The sequence below is a fragment of the Salmo salar genome, chromosome 04 (assembly GCF_965601325.2).
Source record: "Salmo salar chromosome 04, fSalSal1, whole genome shotgun sequence".
In the NCBI taxonomy this organism is placed as follows: Eukaryota; Metazoa; Chordata; class Actinopteri; order Salmoniformes; family Salmonidae; genus Salmo; species Salmo salar.
The window spans coordinates 84,218,350-84,244,106 of NC_138294.1; the positions used below are offsets into that span (position 1 = coordinate 84,218,350).

The window sequence follows — 25,757 nt, forward strand, 5'->3', positions numbered from 1 at the left end:
TTCTCATCTCAGTGTCCTCCCCCCGTCAGTCAGCCAGCCCCATCCACCACCCACCCATCCACCACCCTCCCTCCCTCCCTCCCTCCCTCCCTCCCTCCCTCCCTCCCTCCCTCCCTCCCTCCCTCCCTCCCTCCCTCCCTCTCCTCTGTTATTTCTGGCTCCCCCTATCTCTGCTGTGCCATGCCGAGTGCTCACTGCGGCAGGGGAAACAGTTAAACATCGCTCAGGGCTCAGGAACAGTTCCACTTGTGCTCCCCCCTCTCTATATGTTGCTTGTTGCACCCATTTTAAAGTATGTTAGCAGAGCACTGATGTGGTCTCTACTCTACACTGATGTCTGTGGCTTTGCATTGTTAAGGCATCTAAACTGCTGGTTCAGATTTTGGTGAGACAACGGAGGGGAAAGTGAAAATAACATGGAAGAGATGAAGAAAGTATTTTCATATTTTTTCCCAAAAAAATTAGTCTTCCTGCTTTCAGCACACAAATGCATGGCTAGAAAGAAAACCCACATGCATATTGTTTGTTTTTAAACAGTACACGGTTTTTTTTTAAGCCAAAAAAATCGAAGCAAAGAAGATATTCAAATGATATACTTATATAATCTCTTTACTATAAGAATAATATACTACCTTTACCATATGATAAAACAAACGCAAAATCAAGACGAAAAAAAAATTAAAAAATTCATTAAACTTCCAAAATGATACAAAAAATAGACAATGGCTTTTAGGGTGGATGGAGCTAGAAATGGAAGTATGGCTTAAAACAACACAAAGAAAAACAACAACGTAAAAATGAAAGGTATCAAAATCACATCTAAACACGGAACATGGTAGACAACCAAATAAAAACTGATCGGCACTGTCACAAAATTCAAACATACACATGAAGGATGTGGAAGAAGCAAAATGTAGAAATTGATGAGAGATAGTAGATTATTAATGTGGATATGTAACATACTGCATCTCCCTTCTTACTATTCAAAACTCTCCGAGCTAAAGATGATGGGATCATTTTGAGTATGGAGTAAACATGACATCGTGACACTAAAGCTGCCTTAAGACTTCTTTAAATGTATAAATATATCTTAAACAATGACTTTGGCAAAATTAAAAGAAACATCACAGACATGTATTACTATATACAAAAACACACATCACACGAGAAAAAAAAAACAAGACAATTGAAAAGGTTGGATTCAGATATTTGCTGGGAATCTGAGGATTAGGTAACTTTTACAGTGCTGGGTATTCCATGTTTCACCATGGCGACTGGGACACCATTAAACACCTCATGTTGACTCATTAGTCTGTCTAGAAAGTGTCTCCCAGTTTGACCTATCTCAAGATCCTCAACTGTTGTACAGTAACAAGGTGGAACAAGAAAAACATTTTGAATGGCCGACCCATGATCACAGTTTCATGGTGAGAACACAACAAACCAAAAACTATCAAGGAATAATTAATTTAAAAAAAATAACTCACACAATATAGCAAAAGTGAAATGGCGACATCCTTTTAAAACATATGGTTTCCTTCATTGAGATTTCATGGTGGATGGCAGAGAGAGAGAGAACACTTGAACAAGAGGGTTTCTAATGTACAGTTACAGGGCTTTGCTGAGTGGCTCCACAGCAAGATTGCGGTCCAATGACCAATCATACAGTAGAGACACTGTTGGTATCCAGAGCAGGTTCAGGCTCTGCTCTCTAACTCTGACAACCACCTAGGAGCTTGGACACGATCGGTACACTCACAGCCAACATGGAGTGAATGGCTGGCTATGTGTCATCATGGATAAATCACTTGCTTTCTGTGGTGACGAGTGAATGCTTCTAGTCGTAGCGATGGCGGTCTCTGCTAGGCATGTTAGGGAGAGAAATGAGTAGGGGCTGTTTGCAGCGGCCAAAAGAACTCAAAAGCAGAGAGTTTCTGCAATGGTGCATGGTTAGCTTGTGCTACCTAGCATGTCTTTCTGTGCCTCCCTAGTTAGGGAATGTGGCATCGTCTCTAAACAGCACACTGTAGTACAAAACAAATGTCTAAATGTCTGGTTTGGTTAGTCTTGATTCATGAGTACAGCAACTGTATAAATCTAATTCAGTCTTCACTATTTAACTCACATTTTAATGTCTTCTATCATTCACAAACAATTTATTAATTGATCTTTTTCAGATTCATAAATAAAAAATCTCTCTAATATTTTCACTTGTGTATATTACACGTTGAAGATGGGAAATACATATTGTTTTGCACAAAGGTAAAACACTAAATAAAATGATGAGTCAATCCTCTCCCAAATAAATAAAACTCATGTTTAGCTGGGTTGGGCTTTCTGGGTAATCTGTGACCTTGCGTTCAACTCTTACGAATTCCAAAGAGGTTGTTGTAAATGCTGCGTTTTCTTCTTCTTTTTCTCCTTTTAAAGTTCAAATGTGATTCCTCTTAAAAAGGGCCTGAGTCACGGGTTCAATTCCTTCAATGCAGGACTGACGATCCAGTCCTAAACTGGAGCCTTGGGTACATGCTGAGATCCACGCCTGAGTCTTTCCTCTCATACCCAAACATCGCTTACATGGGAGGAACGATCATTCCAGGAATCACTGTTGGGTGGAGAAGAGAGAAAGGGAGAAGGCAGAAGGAAGAAAGAGAGAGAGAGAGAGAGAGAGAGAGAGAGAGAGAGAGAGAGAGAGAGAGAGAGAGACAGAGAGAGAGAGAGAGACAGAGAGAGAGAGAGAGAGAGAGAAACAGAAACAGAGAGAGAGAGAGAGACAGAGAGAGAGAGAGAGAGAGAGAGAGAGAGAGAGAGAGAGAGAGAGAGAGACAGAGAGAGAGAGAGAGAGAGAGAGAGAGAGAGAGAGAGAGGGAGAGAGGGAGAAGGCAGGGGGAAAGAGAGACAGAAAGGGAGAGTCGGTTAATACATAAAAATGTTCCCAATGTTTTCCTCACATAATAATTACTCTTTAAATACAGCAATCTGTTCTCACATCTGCATAACAAACTATGCCCTATGAAACTATGACTCAAATACGCTTTCAAACAAGGTATAAATCATTTATATATTTTCAACAGCCTTGCCAAATTGGCACAAATGGGACACTTGAAACGCTTGATTAGTGTTGTCAAAAACCGTGCCTTAATTGTTTGCATGCACTGAAGCTCATTTGTGTGTGTTTGTGACGTATTACATCATCCCCGACTGGCCTCAAACAGCTGCATGGGGATCTGTGTCAACATTAGGAACAGAGCTATGCTTAATGAAAGCTCCAAATCAAACCAAGGGTGACTACAGTATGCAGTGCAGTGAAGACACACCAGGCACAATCCTACACAACACTACACTACATACTACTACACAAAACACTACACACAACACTATAACCAACACACTACACAACACTATTACACTACACACAACACTACACAACACTATACACAACACTACACACTACGCTACGCTACGCTACGCTACACAACACTACACAACACACAACACTACACCACACTACACAACACTATTACACACTACACTACACACAATCCTACACAACACTATTACACACTACACACAACACTACACAACACAATACACAACACAAAACACTACACAACACTACACTACGCTACACTACACACCACACTACACTATACACAACACACAACACTACGCTACACTACACAACACAACACACTACACCACACTACACAACACACAACACTACACAACATTACACAACACTACGCTACGCTACACAACACTACACAACACTATACACAACACTACGCTACGCTACACAACACACAACACAACACGCCACACAACACTATTACACACTACACAACACACAACACTACACAACACTATACACAACACAACACACAACACTACACAACATTACACTACACTACGCTACACTACACACCACACTACACTACACTACACAACACACTACATAACACTACACAACACACTACATAACACTACACAACACACTACACAACACAACACACAACACTACACAGCGCTACACAACACTACACAACACAACACACTACATAACACTACACAGCACACTACACAACACACAACACTACACAACACTACATAACACTACATAACATTACACAACACTACATAACACTACACAACGCTACATAACACTACACAACGCTACATAACACTACATAACACTACACAACACACAACACTACAATACATAACACTATACAACGCTACACAACACTACACAACACAATGCTACACGACGCTACACAATACAACACAACACTACACACTACACAATTGTTGTGAATTTATTACAAATACAAAAAATGAAATATCACATTTACATAAGTATTCAGACCCTTTACTCAGTAATTTGTTGAAGCACCTTTGGCAGCGATTACAGCCTCGAGTCTTCTTGGGTATGACGCTACAAGCTTGGCACGCCTGTATTTGGGAAGTTTTTCCCAATCTTCTCTGCGGATCCTCTCAAGCTCTGTCAGAGTGGATGGGGAGCGCTGCTGCACAGCTATGTTCGATCGGGTTCAAGTCCGGGTTCTCGCTTTGCCACTCAAGGATATTCAGAGACTTGTCTCAAAGCCAGTCTTGCTTTGTCTTGGCTGTTTGCTTAGGGTCGTTGTCGTGTTGGAAGGTGAACCTTCACCCCAATCTCAGGCCCTGACCACTCTGGAAAAGGTTGTTATCAAGGATATCTCTGTACTTCGCTCCGTTCATCTTTGCCTCGATCCTGACTAGTCTCTCAGTCCCTGCCACTGAAAAACATCCCCACAGCATGATACTGCCACCATCATGCTTGACCGTAGGGATGGTGCCAGTTTTCCTCCAGATGTGACACTTGGCATTCAGGACAAAGAGTTCAATCTTGGTTTCATCAGACCAGAGAATCTTGTTTCCAATGGTCTGACTCCTTTAGGTGCTTTTTTGGCAAACTACAAGCGTCTGTCATGTGCCTTTTACTGAGGAGTGGCTTCCATCTGGCCACTCTACCATTAAGGCCTGATTGGTGCAGTGCTGCAGAGATGGTTGCCCTTCTGGAAGTTTCTCCCTTCTCAACAGAGGAACTCTAGAGCTCTGTCTTAATGACGATCAGGTTCTTGAGTACCTCCCTGACCTAGGCCCTTCTCCCCCGATTTCTCAGTTTGGCCACCAGCTCTAGGAAGAGTCTTGGTGGTTCCAAACTTCTTCCATTTAAGAATGATGGAGGCCGCTGTGTTCTTGGGGACCTTCAATGCTGCATAAATGTTTTGGTACCCTTCCCCAGATCTGTGCCTCGACACAATCCTGTCTCGGAGCTCTACGGACAATTCCTTCGACCTCATGGCTTGGTTTTTGCTCTGACATGCACTGTCAACTGTGGGACCTTATATAGACAGGTGTGTGCCTTTCCAAATCATGTCCAATCAATTGAATTTACCACAGGTGGACTCCAATCAAGTTGTCGAAACATCTCAAGTATGATCAATGGAAACAGGATGTGCCTGTTTCCATAGCAAAGGGTCTGAATACTTATGTAAATAAGGCATTTCTGTTTTTTATTTTTAAGACATTTGCTAAAACTTTTATGGTCATTATGGGGTATTGTGTGTAGATTGGTGAAAAAACAACAACATTTATTTAATCCATTTTATAATAAGGCTGTATCGTAACAACATGTGGAAAAAGTCAAGGGGTCTGAATACCTTCCGAAGGCACTGCCCAAAATGACAATATACAGTATATAATTCATGTTTGGCTAGAATGAACCAGCTCCATCATCTCCAATCATTCACAGTTGGGTACATGGTAACGGATTGACAAGATGTGTTTGTTCCCTGAGCGGAGTCTAACATGACCTAACATATCCAGTGTAGTGGGACAGGTCAAAGGTCAGAGGCCAGAGGAGGACCTCTAAAGTGTGTTCCTTAGAAGTGTGTAAGGAATGTTTATTGCTTGAGATTTCACTTGACGTTAGTTATGCAACTGCTGACAAACACTAAAAAGGATGCTGGGTGTTTTTCTGCAGGCGTTTTGCTCTCAAATCTACTGCTGATGGAATCAAGAGAGGCAGGAAAAGTTATGCACACACACACACACACACACACACACACACACACACACACACACACACACACACACACACACACACACACACACACACACACACACACACACACACACACACACACACACACGTGTTAGCTCATCGATAAATTAACGCAATATGTCATAAACCAAAATCACAAGTGTAATGTACAAAAAGAAAGCGTTTAAAATGTTTATGTGAGGATATCAAAATGATCTTTGAATAAACCCAGATTTGGTTTACTAATCTTAGAACAATCTGATTTACATGGAAAGCACAAATGCTTCTCAACAATTCCAGCTGATAATATGCCCGACTGCACAGGAACTATTGCTGTATGTGGTATCTTCTGGCAGTTCTATGTCAGTTCTGTGAGACGCACGGGACTGGGAGAGAAGGAGCTTGGGATTAGATACGGCGCCTCGCTGACAAAACATCATGTATGACAGTGACTCAACTCTAGCTTTGATCTGCAGTAGTGTAACACAAACCGAGTCAGTCGGTGGGTGTATGTCAATGTAAATAGCGACAGTATCGATTGTCAACAGAGACCAACAGCTGTCTTTGTTGATCATTTCCCAGCCTAGTGTGGGGGGGGGGGGAGCCTGTCTGACAAACTGCAGATCGAGAGAGAGAGAGAGAGAGAGAGAGAGAGAGAGAGAGAGAGAGAGAGAGGAGACTGTGGAAGCACACTCCACTGCACTACGCTACTCTACAGTGTTGTTGTGCTCCTGTGACTCTGTAGAAGCACACTCCACTGTACTATGCTACGCTACACTATCTTACAGAGTGTTAAAGGAGTGATATTGTGCTCCTGTCTCAGCTTTTGTTTGGCTGGTGGAGCTCTAACACTAAACTATGATTTAACAGATACTTTCCAAAAAGAACATCCTATACTGGTATCCAGCCACGGCTTGGCGGGTTTATTGAATAAACAAAGACCTTATGTAAATTGTGAGATATCTCTTCTGATTGTGTTGCAGTAATGTACAGTCGTGGCCAAAAGTTTTGAGAATGACACAAATATTAATTTCCACAAAGTTTGCTGCTTCAGTGTCTTTAGATATTTTTGTCAGATGTTACTCTGGAATACTGAAGTATAATTAGAAGCATTTCATAAGTGTCAAAGGCTTTTATTGACAATTACATGAAGACGATGCAAAGAGTCAATATTTGCAATGTTGACCCTTCTTTTTCAAGACCTCTGCAATCCGCCCTGGCATGCTGTCAATTAACTTCTGGGCCACATCCTGACTGATGGCAGCCCATTCTTACATAATCAATGCTTGGAGTTTGTCCGAATTTGTGGGGTTTTGTTTGTCTACCCGCCTCTTGAGGATTGACCACAAGTTCTCAATGGGATTAAGGTTTGGGGAGTTTCTTGGCCATGGACCCAAAATATCAATGTTTTGTTCCCCTAGCCACTTAGTTAACACTTTTGCCTTATGGCAAGGTGCTCCATCATGCTGGAAAAGGCATTGTTCGTCACCAAACTGTTCCTGGATGGTTGGGAGAAGTTGCTCTCGGAGGATGTGTTGGTACCATTCTTTATTCATGGCTGTGTTCTTAGGCAAAATTGTGAGTGAGCCCACTCCCTTGGCTGAAAAACAACCCCACACATGAATGGACTCAGGATGCTTTACTGTTGGCATGACACAGGACTGATGGTAGCGCTCACCTTGTCTTCTCCGGACAAGCTTTTTTCCGGATGCCCCAAACAATTGGAAAGGGGATTCATCAGAGAAAATGACTTTACCCCAGTCCTCAGCAGTCCAATCCCTGTACCTTTTGCAGAATATCAGTCTGTCCCTGATGTTTTTCCTGGAGGGAAGTGGCTTCTTTGCTGCCCTTCTTGACACCAGGCCATCCTCCAAAAGTCTTTGCCTCACTGTGCGTGCAGATGCACTCACACCTGCCTGCTGCCATTCCTGAGCAAGCTCTGTACTGGTGGTGCCCCGATCCCGCAGCTGAATCAGCTTTAGGCGACAGTCCTGGCGCTTTCTGGACTTTCTTGGGCGCCCTGAAGCCTCTTCACAACAATTGAACCGCTCTCCTTGAAGTTCTTGATGATCTGATAAATGGTTGACTTAGGTGCAATCTTACTGGCAGGAATATCCTTGCCTGTGAAGCCCTTTTTGTACAAAGCAATGATGACGGCACATGTTTCCTTGCAGGTAACCATGGATGACAGAGGAAGAACAATGATTCCAAGCACCACCCTCCTTTTGAAGCTTCCAGTCTGTTATTCGAACTCAATCAGCATGACAGTGTGATCTCCAGCCTTGTCCTTGTCAACACTCACACCTGTGTTAACGAGAGAATCACTGACATGATGTCAGCTGGTCCTTTTGTGGCAGGGCTGAAATGCAGTGTAAATGTTTTTTGTGGATTCAGTTCATTTGCATGGCAAAGAGGGACTTTGCAATTAATTGCAATTCATCTGATCACTCTTCAGAACATTCTGGAGTATATGCAAATTGCCATCATACAAACTGAGGCAGCAGACTTTGTGAAAATCAATATTTTTGTCATTCTCAAAACCTTTGGCCACGACTGTATGTATTGGGTCTGTTGAGGACAGCAGTGTGTCCTGTCCTGTCCGGTCCTGGGAGAAAGCTCTGTGTTCCCACACCCACACAGCTACAGCCTGCCCTGCCCTCTAGCCCCTACGCATTCATGCCCTTTCTCCTCATTCACACACAGGAAGATAGGCACGACCACAACAGCATTAAAGCCAAATAAAAGGACAAACTTCTGAGTAATATGACTACTCTGCCAAATGCCCTTTTAGCTGAATAAACAAAAGCACAGACCAAAATTAGAGATATCCTCTCATCTCTCATCCTCTCTTTTGTCAAAATATACAACTGCAATATGAGGATGGTTGATGTTAATGTAATGGGTAAGGTGATGGGTAGATGGGTGGAACGATGGATGGATGGATGGATGGATGGATGAGTGGATGGAGAGATGGATGGATGGATGGATGGATGGATGGATGGATGGATGGATGGATGGATGGAGGAGTGGATGGAGAGATGGATGGTTAGTGGGACAGAGGAGGAGAAGGGAGGATGGGTGCATGCCAGAAAGAGTAACGTACTTCAGGAAAAGGCCAGGCCCTGCAGCGAGCTGGCTGTGGAGTACTTGCTAGAGTCCACAAAAGACTGATCTGAGGGAGGGAGCGCAAAGAGAGGAGGGGAGGAGAGAAAGAAAAAAAAACGTGTCATTTCAAGGCCAGAGAAGGGGAGGAGGGGAGAAGGGAAGGAGGAATGACAGGGGATATTGGGGACATAGAGGTTGGTTAGAGAGACATAATAGTGTCTCGATTGGCTAAGGGGCTCACCTTGGAGACCGTTGCCGTTGGTGCAGGTGGGTGGGGGTGAGGTCTGAGGTCGCACCACAGGGGCGAAGGCGCTCTTCTGCTTGACGGCCGACACCATGTTGGCAGGGGAGAAGGAGAAGATCCCAGAGGAACTGCTGCAGTTAGAGGGCAGGCTGGTGGAGGACGCCATGGTGGGGCTGGAGGGAACGACTGGAGGGATGGAGAAAGGGAGAGATGGGGAGGGAGGGAGAGATGGGGTAGGGAGAGGGAGAGGGAGGGCGGGAGGGAGGGAGGGAGGGAGAGATGGGAAGAGAGAAGGAGGGAGGGAGAGAGGGCAAGAAAGAGACAGAGAGAGAGTGAGAGAGAGAGAGAGAGAGAGACGGAGGGAGGGAGGGAGGGAGGGAGGGGGGAGGGAGGGAGGGAGAGATGGGGGAGGGAGGGAGTGAGAGAGAGAGGGCAAGAGAGAGCGCGGGAGTGAGAAAGAGAGAGAGAGAGAGAGAGAGAGAGGGAGAGAGAGAGAGAGACAGGGAGGGAGACAGGGAGGGAGACAGGGAGGGAGGGAGGGAGGGAGGGAGGGAGGGAGGGAGGGAGGGAGGGAGGGAGGGAGGGAGGGAGGGAGGGAGGGAGGGAGAGAGAGATGAGGGAGTGAGAGAGAGAGGGCAAGAGAGAGCGCGAGAGTGAGAAAGAGAGAGAGAGTGTGAGAGAGAGAGAGAGAGAGAGAGAGAGAGAGAGAGAGAGACAGAGAGAGAGAGAGAGAGAGAGAGAGAGAGAGAGAGAGAGAGGGAAGGAAGGAAGGAAGGAAGGAGAGAGAGGGGGAGGCATAGCAAGAGGTTAATTTCACCATGTAGGATTAATAATTTATCGGAGAACACAAGAAAAAACAACTCCTTAAGTATTCAAGGGGGAAAAGTTTCAAACGAGAGGAAATTAAATTCAAGTTCATTCTTACAAATGAATGCTTATTGGTTAACTATTCAACCCAATCCACATAGCAGTGGTCTCTTAGGTAGTTAGCAATTCAATGCTAGCACACTTAGACAACCATTTCAATTCAACATTTACTGCTCTTTAATGTTTTTCTTACTGGTTACACTTTATTAGAAGTGATTCTTGTTATTTCACCATTTAAATAGATTTATAACTCCATCGAGGCAGAACCATGAAACAATGGCACAATCCATTTATCAAATCCTAACTAATCAATTAATGAAAATTGGAAGCACAGAGCCCAGGCTCGTGGATTGATTGGAAGTGTCTAATGGAGTCAGCCAGCCTTTTAAAATACTTGTTAACATCGTTGGGAGCAAAGTGATGAAATTGAATTGTTACCCCTCCAATTAGTTTATTGATTTAATTAACAGTCTTTAATTCCGTGGCCAGGCTAGAAAGGATCTGTGATACGGCCAGTCAGGCACTGCAAACAGGCAATACACCAGTGACTCTCAATCCAATTTCAGGGAAATCCGATGGAAGGACACACAATGTTAAGGAGAGAGGCCGCCAGTCCTCCTCAAGCCCAGAGCATTCCAGCGCGGTTTCTCCTCCTAACCAGAGTAGTCTCGTATAGCTAATTCATAAGGCTTGATGTTGTCAGTGGAGATTTATCTGCCTGAAAGAAATCTGTAGGCGTCTGTTCTTAGATCCACGCCAAATGGTCCTCAAACACAAACCTTCACAACTGGCACCCACCATCATCATTAGACCAAATAAACAACCTCTCTCTTTTTGTCTGTCTCCCTCTAACACTCTCCCTCTGGGTTTCCCTCACTGGAACAGGGAAGTCAATTCAGAATTTGCAGGAGAACAGCAACATAGTGGATGTATGGCTGTCAGATGAAAGGCGATTAGAGGAGAGGACTGGTTTTAAGAGTTGTTCAGGCTCCAGTACTGGGAGACTGCCAGGCAGACAGCCAATAGCTCTAGATCTGAAGGCCTCCCTGTCACCACCAGACCTCCCTGTCACCACCAGAACTCCCTGTCACCACCAGGCCCCCCTGTCACCACCAGGCCCCCCTGTCACCACCAGGCCCCCCTGTCACCACCAGGCCCCCCTGTCACCACCAGACCTCCCTGTCACCACCAGGCCCCCCTGTCACCACCAGGCCTCCCTGTCACCACCAGGCCTCCCTGTCATCACCAGACCTCCCTGTCACCACCAGACCTCCCTGTCACCACCAGGCCCCCCTGTCACCACCAGGCCCCCCTGTCACCACCAGGCCCCCCTGTCACCACCAGACCTCCCTGTCACCACCAGGCCTCCCTGTCACCACCAGACCTCCCTGTCACCACCAGGCCTCCCTGTCACCACCAGACCTCCCTGTCACCACCAGACCTCCCTGTCACCACCAGGCCTCCCTGTCACCACCAGGCCCCCCTGTCACCACCAGACCTCAGACATAGGGGCAGCCATGCAGTGAATAGTGGGTGAGCTGAGTGTGGGTGGGTGGGTGGGTGAGCTGAGTGTGAGTGGGTGGGTGGGTGGGTGAGCTGAGTGTGGGTGGGTGGGTGGGTGAGCTGAGTGTGAGTGGGTTGGTGGGTGAGCTGAGTGTGGGTGGGTGGGTGGGTGAGCTGAGTGTGGGTGGGTGGGTGGGTGGGTGAGCTGAGTGTGGGTGGGTGGGTGGGTGAACTGAGTGTGGGTGGGTGAGCTGAGTGTGAGTGAGTGAGTGAGTGAGTGAGTGAGTGAGTGAATGAGTGAGTGAGTGAGAGAGAGAGAGAGAGAGTGGGCTGGCTGTGGGTGGGTCGGTCGATTGGATGGATGTAGGTGGGTGAAGGTGGTTGTGAGCTATCTGTGGGTGGCTAGAAGAGCTAGAGTTGAACTCACTGGCGTAGGGCGAGTTGGCAGCGCTGCCGTTGAGGAAGCTGGGGGATCCTCCCAGGTTGGACATGCCAGTGTTGCCGTAGCCGTTCATGCTGGTGGTCACAGAGCTGTAGTTACTCTGCTGGGGGGTGGAGCTGGGCACATAGCCATGTGGAGACACGCTGCTCGTGTTCCGACTGAAACCTACACACACACACACACACACACACACACACACACACACACACACACACACACACACACACACACACACACACACACACACACACACACACACACACACACAGAGAGAGAGAACAAAGATATCAGTCACCTTTCTTAATCATAGAACCACGTAAAAGTGTAACGTCACAGACAACGTCACAGTGTAACGTCACAGTGTAACGTCACAGACAACGTCACAGACAACGTCACAGTGTAACGCCACAGTGTAACATCACAGACAACGTCACAGACAACGTCACAGTGTAACGTCATAGTGTAACGTCACAGTGTAACGTCACAAACAACGTCACAGTGCAACGTCACAAACAATGTCACAGTGCAACGTCACAAACAATGTCACAGACAACGTCACAGTGTAACGTCACAAACAACGTCACAGTGCAACGTCACAAACAATGTCACAGATAACGTCACAGTGTAACGTCACAGACAACGTCACAGTGCAACGTCACAGTGCAACGTCACAGACAACGTCACAGTGTAACGCCACAGTGTAACATCACAGACAACGTCACAGACAACGTCACAGTGTAACGTCACAAACAACGTCACAGTGCAACGTCACAAACAATGTCACAGACAACGTCACAGTGTAACGTCACAAACAACGTCACAGTGCAACGTCACAAACAATGTCACAGACAACGTCACAGTGCAATGTCACAGTGCAATGTCACAGACAACGTCACAGTGTAACGCCACAGTGTAACATCACAGACAACGTCACAGACAACGTCACAGTGTAACGTCATAGTGTAACGTCACAGTGTAACGTCACAAACAACGTCACAGCGCAACGTCACAAACAATGTCACAGTGCAACGTCACAAACAATGTCACAGACAACGTCACAGTGTAACGTCACAAACAATGTCACAGACAACGTCACAGTGTAACATCACAGACAGCATCACAGACAACGTCACAGTGTAACGTCACAGACAACATCACAGACATGGTCACAGTGTAACGTCACAGACAACGTCACAGACAACGTCACAGTGTAACGTCACAGACGTCACAGTGCAACGTCACAGACAACGTCACAGTGTAACGTCACAGACGTCACAGTGCAACGTCACAGACAACGTCACAGACAACGTCACAGTGCAACGTCACAGTGCAACGTCACAGACAACGTCACAGACAACGTCACAATGCAACGTCACAGACAACGTCACAGTGCAACGTCACCGACAACTTCACATTCACAAAACACAGCAGCTACGTTTCTATTCAGTTACCGGTTTCTATGACGATAGCGCCACACCCGTATCGACCCGCCCCCTCACCCTGATTGGCTCCCTGGGAGGACTCGGACACGTTGACGGCCAGCTGGCCAGGGAAGGAGTTGACCCCCATCATGCCTGCGTGGACAGAGCTGTTGCCCAGGCCGCTCAGCTGGTTGTGGTTTCTGGGAACATTGTAAAGAGCCTCCGCGATGTCCGCCGCACGCTTCAGAATCATCTCCTGCCACAGGAGAACACAGTTAGACGAGCGTTCACATATACACTGGTAGAGGAACCACAACACTGGTACCAGTTAAAGTAGATTTTATATAAACAACACTGGTACCAGTTAAAGTAGATTTTATATAAACAACACTGGTATCAGTTAAAGTAGATTTTATATAAACAACACTGCTATCAGTTAAAGTAGCTTTTATATAAACAACACTGGTATCAGTTAAAGTAGCTTTTATATAAACAACACTGGTATCAGTTAAAGTAGATTTTATATAAACGACACTGGTACCAGTTAAAGTAGATTTTATATAAACAACACTGGTATCAGTTAAAGTAGATTTTATGTAAACAACACTGGTATCAGTTAAAGTAGATTTTATATAAACAACACTGGTATCAGTTAAAGTAGCTTTTATATAAACAACACTGGTATCAGTTAAAGTAGCTTTTATATAAACAACACTGGTATCAGTTAAAGTAGCGTTCATAGAAACACACGAGTGACAGTTTAAAGGGCCAATCAGCAGTTGACACAGTCTCCCCATCTCTGTCTGGGTAAACAGCTGAGGAATGGAGCTGGAACCATATTGAAATTCATAAACAGAGCTATGGATGCAATGACTGACCATCCATGATATCTACATGACAGTTTTAACCATGTTATGAGGCTATAAAGTGTTTACAATTACATTGTTTACAAACAATGGCGTAAAACCAGCTTATATGTTGGGTTCTGGTGGGGTACGGCAGTAGAACCAGCTTATATGTTGGGTTCTGGTGGGGTACGACAGTCGAACCAGCTTATATGTTGGGTTCTGGTGGGGTACGAAAGTAGAACCATCTCATATGTTAGGTTCTGGTGGGGTACGACTGTAGAACCGGCTTATATGTTGGGTTCTGGTGGGGTACGACAGTAGAACCAGCTTATATGTTGTGTTCTGGTGGGGTACGACTGTAGAACCGGCTTATATGTTGTGTTCTGGTGGGGTACGGCAGTAGAACCAGCTTATATGTTGTGTTCTGGTGGGGCACGACTGTAGAACCAGCTTATATGTTGTGTTCTGGTGGGGTACGACAGTAGAACCAGCTTATATGTTGTGTTCTGGTGGGGTACGGCAGTAGAACCAGCTTATATGTTAGGTTCTGGTGGGGTACGACTGTAGAACCGGCTTATATGTTGGGTTCTGGTGGAGTACGACTGTAGAACCGGCTTATATGTTGGGTTCTGGTGGGGTACGACTGTAGAACCGGCTTATCTGTTGGGTTCTGGTGGGGTACGACTGTAGAACTGGCTTATATGTTGTGTTCTGGTGGGGTACGACAGTAGAACCGGCTTATATGTTGTGTTCTGGTGGGGTACGACAGTAGAACCGGCTTATATGTTGTGTTCTGTTGGGGTACGGCAGTAGAACCAGCTTATATGTTAGGTTCTGGTGGGGTACGACAGTAGAACCAGCTTATATGTTGTGTTCTGGTGGGGTACGACTGTAGAACCGGCTTCTATGTTGGGTTCGGGTGGGGTACGACTGTAGAACCAGCTTATATGTTGGGTTCTGGTGGGGTACGACAGTAGAACCAGCTTATATGTTGTGTTCTGGTGGGGTACGACTGTAGAACCGGCTTATATGTTGGGTTCGGGTGGGGTACGACTGTAGAACCGGCTTATATGTTAGGTTCTGGTGGGGTACGACTGTAGAACCGGCTTATATGTTGGGTTCGGGTGGGGTACGACTGTAGAACCAGCTTATATGTTGGGTTCTGGTGGGGTACGACTGTAGAACCAGCTTATATGTTGGGTTCTGGTGGGGTACGACTGTAGAACCGGCTTATATGTTGTGTTCTGGTGGGGTACGACTGTAGAACCGGCTTATATGTTGGGTTCTGGTGGGGTACGACTGTAGAACCAGCTTATATGTTGGGTTCTGGTGGGGTACGACAGTAGAAGCCAGTAGAACCAGCTTATATGTTGTGTTCTGGTGGGGTACGACAGTAGAACCCAGTAGAACTGGCTTATATGTTATACACTACTGTACCTGTCAACATTAGTGAACATGTCATTTTCCCCATATATTACTGTTACTACACTCCTCAGGTATGCTATGAACCACCGGAGATGAATTAATAATGACGTATAACTGGTGGGAACGCGGATGCAGGGAGATGTGACAGGATGTAGCGGGGACAGAGGGAGAGATGGTGTCTGTCTGAACTGCACCTGGTTGTTGTGAGGCATCCCATACAGAGCCTCCACGAGGTCTGCTGCCCTCTTCAGAATCACTTCCTGTAGAAAGAGAGAGAGGGATGGAAGTAGGGAGAGAGAGAAAGAAAGAAAGAAAGCGAGAGAGAGAGAGAGAGAGAAAGCGAAAGAGAGAGAAAGCGAGAGAGACAGAGAGCGAGAGAGAGAGAAAGAGAGAGAGAGAGAGAAAGAGAGAGAGAGAGAGAGAAAAAGAGAGAAAGCGAGAGAGACAGAGAGAGCGAGAGAGAGAGAAAGCGACAGAGAGAAAGCGAGAGAGACAGAGAGCGAGAGAGAGAGAAAGAGAGAGAGAGAGAGAGAAAAAGAGAGAAAGCGAGAGAGACAGAGAGAGAGAGAGAGAGAAAGAGAGAAAAAGAGAGAACGGGTGAGATGGTGTAGCAATATATTGTTGTTCAGCAATAAACATTGAAAGACCTCATATTTGTGGTTGAGTCATCTACTGTAAAACCCTCAACTTTCACCTCTGTCCTGGCTCTTTTACAGTGCAACATGCAATTTGGTCTTTTCCTGGAATACCTTGAACATTTCCTTTTAGTGAGTACCATTACCAACAACCTAATACATTGCAACTATACTGTATAGCAGCCTATTGAATTGTTCAGACTGACAGAGAGAGAGAATAGCACCAGTATTGCTCTCTACATCTGCTTTCTATTGGAGAAAGACAATGAAATCTGTGTGAAAAGGTCACTAAGGACTTCTTCATACACTCTTCATTGGTGTTGGGAAATAATTCAGCAAAACACTTATTTCTCAGAAGACATTTTCGTGGAAATTAGACAACAGACGTCAGCACAAAAACATTCTTGTTAATGAGAAACAATTATTGAAGTGAATCATTTTTCGACTGGGGGGAGAGTATCCCGAGCCAAACTGAGTCAACTGCCTGAAGTATTGTTGTGTATGCCTCTAGCTGTAGTGTTTCTCATAAGCACTAGCCTCCCTCCACTCCAACTCATCAAACGCTTTATGGCAGCAGAGGGAACTTCACTCTTATCTTCAATCTAAGACACAGGCCCCCAGGGACACCTACAACAATAATTCCATTAAGTTCTGTGTTGTTTTCGACTTGTTTTGTTAAATACGTTGTTTGTTGTTGTTGTCTATAAAGCATTTTATGTGTTGTCAAGTCCATTATGTCTTTGCATAAAAAATTATTTCTTAAAGGAAGCTTAGGGTCGTTCCACCAATTCGGTGCCTGTTTGGGGTTTTAGGCTGGGTTTCCGTATAGGAACTTTGTGACATCTGCTGATGTAAAAAGGGCTTTATAAATACATTTGATTTGATTTGTGCAACTTGGTCAAAACATTTCTGTCATAAAGAGCACATGTTCAACTTGATAAAAATCTAAAAAAGTTTCCCATTTCAAGAGATAAAATAAAAAAATGAATTTAGGAAGTGCCTATAAAGTGCCAAATAAAGTAACAGTATTGACCGTAACAGGGTTGACCATAACAGAGTTGACCGTATCAGAGTTCACTGTAACAGGAGTGACTGTAACAGAGTTGACCGTAACAGGGGTGACCGTAACAGAGTTGACCGTAACAGAGTTGACCATAACAGAGTTGACTGTAACAGGGGTGACCGTAACAGGGGTGACCGTAACAGGGGTGACTGTAACAGGGGTGACTGTGACAGAGTTGACTGTAACAGGGGTGACCGTAACAGAGTTGACCGTAACAGAGTTGACCATAACAGAGTTGACCGTAACAGAGTTGACCGTAACAGGGGTGACCATAACAGAGTTGACCGTAACAGGGGTGACCGTAACAGAGTTGACCATAACAGAGTTGACCATAACAGAGTTGACCGTAACGGGGTTGACCATAACAGAGTTGACCGTAACAGGGGTGACCATAACAGAGTTGACCATAACAGAGTTGACCGTAACGGGGTTGGGGATTTCATCTTAAATCAGCCATAAATCCCCTTGTGAGGGGGAATGGAAGCTTGTTGTGTGCAACAGGGAGCGCCAACTGAAAGCAAGTTTCACAAAATAAATTGAATTGTTCAAACATTTTCTAGCCTGTCTATCTATGGGTAACAGGGTTGATGTATTAATTCTAGCCTGTCTATCTATGGGTAACAGGGTTGATGTATTAATTCTAGCCTGTCTATCTATGGGTAACAGGGTTGATGTATTAATTCTAGCCTGTCTATCTATGGGTAACAGGGTTGATGTATTAATTCTAGCCTGTCTATCTATGGGTAACAGGGTTGATGTATTAATTCTAGCCTGTCTATCTATGGGTAACAGGGTTGATGTATTAATTCTAGCCTGTCTATCTATGGGTAACAGGGTTGATGTATTAATTCTAGCCTGTCTATCTATGGGTAACAGGGTTGATGTATTAATTCTAGCATGTCTATCTATGGGTAACAGGGTTGATGTATTAATTATAGCCTGTCTATCTATGGGTAACAGGGTTGATGTATTAATTCTAGCCTGTCTATCTATGGGTAACAGGGTTGACGTGTTATGATCGACCCGCTGTTTTCCACCACAAAACACCAGAAAATTACAAATTGTAGAGCCAGCGCACATGCTTTTACGCTAGGATTTGACTATTAGATGTTTAATGTGTCTTTTGAAGAAAAAAAATATTTAAAAAAATTGTTTCATCATATTAAAACGAGAGTTCAAAATGAGGGACAGACGTAAATGAATCACTAATCACTTTAAATAAATAATAATATTCAGAAATGTCTTTGTCAAAGCAACAAAATAACGAGGGCTTTACAATGATGATGGAATTCTGAGACATTTTGGCATTAAATGGGTTAAAATCTTCCTAGAAAGTTGACGGAGGGACATGTCAAAATGCAGAATTTTGGTATTTTAGCAAGCCTTTATTCAGATTTATGTTTTCCTTGTGGTCTATATTAAAGGGCATTTCATTTCAAATGATAATATTTCTACTTAAAATATTAAAAGGCACTCTTTTCATAGAATGACCCTATATTTAACGTGTCTGGGTTATTCTGACACGCCAGGTCCAAGATATACAGAATATTCAGACCACTCATATGACTGTCTAAAAACAACATTAAGGTGTGACTATAGGCTACTTTCCTGTAGGCTACCCTGATCTTTTTATCCTGTTAGGGCTAGGGGGCAGTATTGACACGGCCGGATAAAAAACGTACCCGATTTAATCTGGTTACTACTTCTGCCCAGTAACTAGAATATGCATATAATTATTGGCTTTGGATAGAAAACACCCTAAAGTTTCTAAAACTGTTTGAATGGTGTCTGTGAGTATAACAGAACTCATATGGCAGGCAAAAACCTGAGAAGATTCCAAACAGGAAGCGCCCTCTCTGACAAGTTGTTGTTCATCTTGGCTCTTTTTATTGAAGACTGAGGATCTTTGCCGTAACGTGACATTTCCTACGGCTCCCATAGGCTCTCAGAACCCGGGAAAAAGCTGAATGATATCGAGGCAGCTTCTGGCTGAAACACATTATCGCGTTTGGATAGTGGCTGGTCAGAGTACTCTGAGACTCACGCTCGTGCACGAGGGCACGACGAGATGTATTTATTTTCTCTCTCTTTGTACATATACAGGCTTTCCCGGTCGGAATAGTATCGCTTTTTTATGAGAAAAATGGCATAAAAATTGATTTTAAACAGCGGTTGACATGCTTCGAAGTACGGTAATGGAATATTTAGAATTTTTTGGTCACGAAATGCGCCATGCTCGCCACCCTTATTTACCCTTTCAGATAGTGTTTTGAACGCACGAACAAAACGCCGCTGTTTGGATATAACAATGGATTATTTGGGACCAAACCAACATTTGTTATTGAAGTAGCAGTCCTGGGAGTGCATTCTGACGAAGAACACCAAAGGTAATCAAACTTTTCTAATAGTAAATCGGAGTTTGGTGAAGGCTAAACTTGCTGGGTGTCTAAATAGCTAGCCCTGTGATGCCGGGCTATCTACTGAGAATATTGCAAAATTTCACCGAAAAGCTATTTTAAAATCGGACATATCGAGTGCATAGAGGAGTTCTGTATCTATAATTCTTAAAATAATCGTTATGTTTTTTGTGAACGTTTATCGTGAGTAATTTAGTAAATTCACCGGCAGTGTTCGGTGGGAATGCTAGTCACATGCTAGTCACATGCTAATGTAAAAAGCTGGTTTTTGATATAAATATGAACTTGATTGAACAAAACATGCATGTATTGTATAACATAATGTCCTAGGGTTGTCATCTGATGAAGATCATCAAAGGTTAGTGCTGCATTTAGCTGTGGTTTGGGTTTATGTGACATTATATGCTAGCTTGAAAAATGGGTGTCTGATTATTTCTGGCTGGGTACTCTGCTGACATAATCTAATGTTTTGCTTTCGTTGTAAAGCCTTTTTGAAATCGGACAGTGTGGTTAGATTAACGAGAGTCTTGTCTTTAAAATGGTGTAAAATAGTCATATGTTTGAGAAATTGAAGTTTTTGCATTTTTGAGGTATTTGAATAACGCGCCACGTGATTACACTGGCTGTTGAGTAGGTGGGACGCTAGCCCATAGAGGTTAAACAATCATTCTCAGACACGTACAATTACAGTACTTCAACTGGCAACTATGAATTAAGATATATGCAATAACAGCCATGTTTTGTTTGTTGTGAGAGGTGAAACCAGAGACAGAACAGTAATACAACATAACAAATAGGAGTTTGCCACATTAAAGAGCCAGGCATATTAACTGTACAGTAAAACACTTCTACCCTGATCAGATCAATGTGTTTTCCTCTTTACATTCCTCCTTTCTCTCCTTCCTCTATTCCCCTGGCGTGTCTGTTTATATTTAAGCAGACACCTGGGTTTGAAGGGTCCTTTTTAAAAGTGAATGTGCTGGGCCCACAGCGTGAAGCTGCGGAACGACTAGCAGAAAATTGCTCTCCAGTTCCCGGCGTTAACCTCTGCTGTGAACACGACACGCAGCACGTGTGTGTAGGTGTGTGTGTGTGTGTGTGTGTGTGTGTGTGTGTGTGGTGTGTGTGTGTGTGTGTGTGTGTGGCGCTGGAACATATTGCCTCTCAATCAGCAGCTGAAACCCGGGGCCGTACTGACAGAACATGACGAGGAGGTCAGAACAGCAATAAGGAGTTTAGTGCGCTGTCCAAGGTGCTAAATTCACTCAATTATGCCAACGCTGCCACTGTGTTAACCTCTCATTACTGCCTCAGTGAGCAGAAGGACTGGGGGAGGAAGGAGAGGAGAGGACGATCCACACCGTGCCCGCCTCACACCTTCCCACAGCCGCAGAGAGATGGAGGGATGGAGGGATGGAAAGATGTGGGGTTCGAGGAGAATATAGAGAGAATATAGAGAGAGGAAGGGGAGATGGAGGGATGGAAAGACGTGGGGTTCGAGGAGAATATAGAGAGAATATAGAGAGAGGAAGGAGAGGTGGAGGGATGGAAAGACGTGGGGTTCGAGGAGAATATAGAGAGAATATAGAGAGAGGAAGGAGAGATGGAGGAGAGTGTGTTTCTTTGGTCTTGTCGTCTGTCTGTGTGGCCCCAGCCCCCGGGCCCCAGCCCCCGGGCCCCAGAGAGGCAGGTATGTCTGTGTGACCCCAGCCCCCAGCCCCCAGAGAGGCAGGTATGTCAGTGTGGCCCCAGCCCCAGAGAGGCAGGTATGTCTGTGTGGCCCCAGCCCCCAGCCCCCGGGCCCCAGAGAGGCAGGTATGTCTGTGTGACCCCAGCCCCCAGAGAGGCAGGTATGTCTGTGTGGCCCCAGCCCCTAGCCCCCAGCCCCCAGAGAGGCAGGTATGTCTGTGTGGCCCCAGCCCCCAGGCCCCAGAGAGGCAGATATGTCTGTGTGGCCCCAGCCCCCAGCCCCAGAGAGGCAGGTATGTCTGTGTGGCCCCATCCCCCAGCCCCCGGGCCCCAGAGAGGCAGGTATGTCTGTGTGGCCCCAGCCCCCAGCCCCCAGAGAGGCAGGTATGTCTGTGTGGGCCCAGCCCCCAGCCCCCTGTCCCCAGAGAGGCAGGTATGTCTGTGTGGCCCCAGCCCCCAGCCCCCGGGCCCCAGAGAGGCAGGTATGTCTGTGTGGCCCCACCCCCCGGCCCCCAGAGAGGCAGGTATGTCTGTGTGACCCCACCCCCCGGCCCCCAGAGAGGCAGGTATGTCTGTGTGACCCCAGCCCCCAGCCCCCAGAGAGGCAGGTATGTCTGTGTGGCCCCAGCCCCCGGGCCCCAGAGAGGCAGGTATGTCTGTGTGGCCCCAGCCCCCAGCCCCCGGGCCCCAGAGAGGCAGGTATGTCTTTGTGGCCCCAGCCCCCCAGCCCCCGGGCCCCAGAGAGGCAGCTATGTCTTTGTGGCCCCAGAGAAGCAGGGACACGTGTGACAGGGGAAGACGTCCATCAGAGGGGGATGAGAGAGACGAGGGGAGAGTCAGATCACACACATTACCATTAAACACAAACAATCTAAATCTAGAGGACGCCGTCAGAGACACACACCCCACACACCCCACACACACCCCACACACCCCACACACCCCACACACACCCCACACACCCCACACACACCACACACCCAACACACCCCACACACCCCACACACCCCACACATCCCACACACCCCACACACCTGGCCCCTGAGCTATTCTCCTAAAGGCCCTCAGAACATTTCTCTCTTCCAAAACGCTCTGCTCTCTCCGTCTAACATCTACATTTACATTTAAGTCATTTAGCAGACGCTCTTATCCAGAGCGACTTACAAATTGGTGCATTCACCTTATGATATCCAGTGGAACAACCACTTTACAATAGTGCATCTAAATCTTTTAAGGGGGGGGGGGGTTAAAAGGATTACTTTATCCTATCCTAGGTATTCCTTAAAGAGGTGGGGTTTCAGGTGTCTCCGGAAGGTGGTGATGAAACTCTCCATTTCATCATGTCTCCACGACGATAGATAAATTGAGGATCTGCTGAGGCTAACAGAGGGGGTTGTGGGTGACATCAGCATGATCCATTGGCTTGGTGAATGTAACCCAAGTCTATTTCCAGGAAGTTACTGTAAACCCAAGAAGTTACAGCAAACCCAGGAGGTTACAGTAATCTCTCTCTCTCTCTCTCTCTCTCTCTCTCTCTCTCTCTCTCTCTCTCTCTCTCTCTCTCTCTCTCTCCTCTCTCTCTCTCTCTCTCTCTCTCTCTCTCTCTCTCTCTCTCTCTCTCTCTCTCTCTCTCTCTCTCTCTCTCTCTCTCTCTCTCTCTCCCCTCTCTCTCTGTCTCTCTCTCTCTCTCTTCCTCTTGGGGAAGTGACTGTACACAGACTGTAACGGAGGCTTGTACTGGGTAAATTATGATCGGTCCTAATGTGATCACCATACATTAGGGAGAGGAAATGGTGGGAAAGAAACACCTGGGTCATATCTAGATATAAAGGCAACACACAAAGAATTCATTCACATGCAACCCAGGCCAGCAAGTAACTGACACATTTATCCCTGAGCTTGTTCATTTGCAATTGTATCATTTCCTAATGTTCTATTAGAGCCATAAAACAAGCAGGGTCAGAGTTGTTCATCTTGTATAGAGAGACCAAAATGATGATGTCATCCTTTTTGCTGCCCAGCCCCTGCTCCCCTGCACCCCTGATTCCTCTCTCTAATGCAGCAGGCTACTAGGATTTCATTAGGAGACACTGGATATAGGGTCTCCTCTCCCCTGCTCTGCTCGATTCCCCTCTCTTCTCCCCTTCTCTGTTCACCTCTCCTCTCCTTTCACTGCTCTCCTCTTCTCTCCCCTCCTCTCCCCTCCTCTCCCCTGCTCTCCTGTCCTCTCCCCTTCTCTGCTCTCCTCTCCCCTGCTCTGTTCAGCTCTCCTGTCCTCTCCCTGCTCTGCTCTCTCGGTACTCTCTCCATTCACTAATACTGCATGATAAAATGTACTAAAACATAATTACAGTATAGAAGAAGCATAAGGCTGTCAATGGTCAATAAGTGTTTTTTTCTTACATGAAGATTTTTTCAAATCCAACATACGAATACAATTTTTGAAATGTGAAGAGGCCCAGAGCAGCAATATTTCACTCGGGCATCACACTGGGCTGTGCCCATATGAAAATATGAGAGAGCTATGATGATATAATTGCGTTCTCCTTTACTGTGGGTTTTTATGTGTCATCTCTGTGTCATTTGGCTGACTCATACAGGATGGCCTTCGCTGGCGAGGAGGAGCAGAGTAAAAACGCTCTGTGTGATCATACATGACATCATCATACGTAACCGGATTACGACAGCGCTTGGTGAGACTACACAGTATGATGTCATCTATGAGCGGCTCACTGACCACAAAAAAAGGCTGACATTGTATCTTCACTGGTATGACTTTAATATTGTACAGTCGCTACATCATATCAGTCTGGGAGATATAATGATGATACTTGATCCACATGGCCCTACTGTTTTTATCCCACGATGAGAGAGAGAGAGAGAGAGAGAGAGAGAGAGAGAGAGAGAGAAAGGGGGGGGTGAATACAAGATGTCCACCCTGTTTCTAGCTCCTTGCCAACTGTGCAATATTTAGTTATATCTTACATTATTTGCTCAGAATATTAGATTGGTGGTAACTCACTATAAATTCGAGCAGAAATTCAACTTCCCTGACCTGGATTCTTTGTTTGAACTTCCCGAGGCAGCTCTATTCAAACCAGGGGCTGCACCAAAATGCCGACACCAGAGAAGAGGAAGAAGAAATGGGGTCCTTGTCAGACTCAGGCAGTGTGCATACCATCTACCCCTTCCCAGTATATTAAATGCTAACGTTCATTCCATGGACAATAAAGTAGACAAGATCAGGGCCATCACCGCTACGGCTCTCAAGGAACTACACTGGACTATGTGCAAACTGGAACCTGCATATCCCGAGGCCGCATGTATTGTATCTGGCGACTTTAATAAAGGAAATCTGAGGAAAATGCTACCAAAGTTCTATCAACACATATCCTGTGCTACACGCGCAATACAGACCCTGGATCATTGCTGCTCTTCCTGCCAGCACGGCTACAAGGCCCTCCCCTGACCTCCCTTCAGCGAATCAGATCACGCCTCAACTCTGCTCCTCCCCACCTATAGGCAGAAACTTAAGTAGGAAGCTCCCGTGGTAAGAACTGTTCAACGTTGGTCTGACCAATCGGAACCTATGCTTCAAGATTGTTTTGATCACCCGGACTGGGAAATGTTCCAGTTAGCCTCTGAGAATAGCATTGATGTATACACTGACTCGTGACTGGGTTCATCAGGAAGTGTATAGAGGATGCTGTTCCCACGGTGACGATTAGAACTTATCCAAACCAAAGCGCGAACCACCGTATCCATGGCAACGGGACTGAGAACATGGACAAAGTGGAGTTGCAATTCAACGTTTCAGACACGAGACTTATGTTGCAGAGACTCTAGACAATCATGGACTACAAAGGGAAAGCCAACCACATTTCGGACCAGCGTCCTCAGAGCATGTGCAGACCAGCTGGCTGGAGTGTTTACGGACATATTCTCCATATCCCAGTCTGTTGTCCCCATTTTCTTCAAGATGTCCACCATTGTTCCTGTTCCCACATCCT

General features: G+C 45.6%; 1 protein-coding gene across 5 annotated transcripts in view; it reads right to left on the reverse strand.

The window, feature by feature from the left end:
• Positions 1–582: 582 nt before the first annotated feature.
• Positions 583–25,757, reverse strand: part of LOC106603880 (transcription factor COE1-A) — a 359,109-nt gene continuing 333,934 nt past the window's right edge. Inside the window, exons 12-17 of one of the 5 annotated variants that reach the window (XM_082974761.1) lie at positions 16,138–16,203; positions 13,701–13,911; positions 12,235–12,414; positions 9,435–9,623; positions 9,192–9,260; positions 583–2,605 (exon numbers count right to left, since the gene is read on the reverse strand). In XM_082974761.1, the coding sequence (XP_082830887.1) occupies positions 9,193–9,260; positions 9,435–9,623; positions 12,235–12,414; positions 13,701–13,911; positions 16,138–16,203 (714 nt within the window). In that variant the 3' untranslated portion in view covers positions 583–2,605; position 9,192. Of the gene's footprint in view, positions 2,606–9,191; positions 9,261–9,434; positions 9,624–12,234; positions 12,415–13,700; positions 13,927–16,137; positions 16,204–25,757 lie in introns of all 5 variants that reach the window. The other 4 variants (XM_045717370.2, XM_045717365.2, XM_045717374.2 and 1 more) reach the window with 4 other exon arrangements.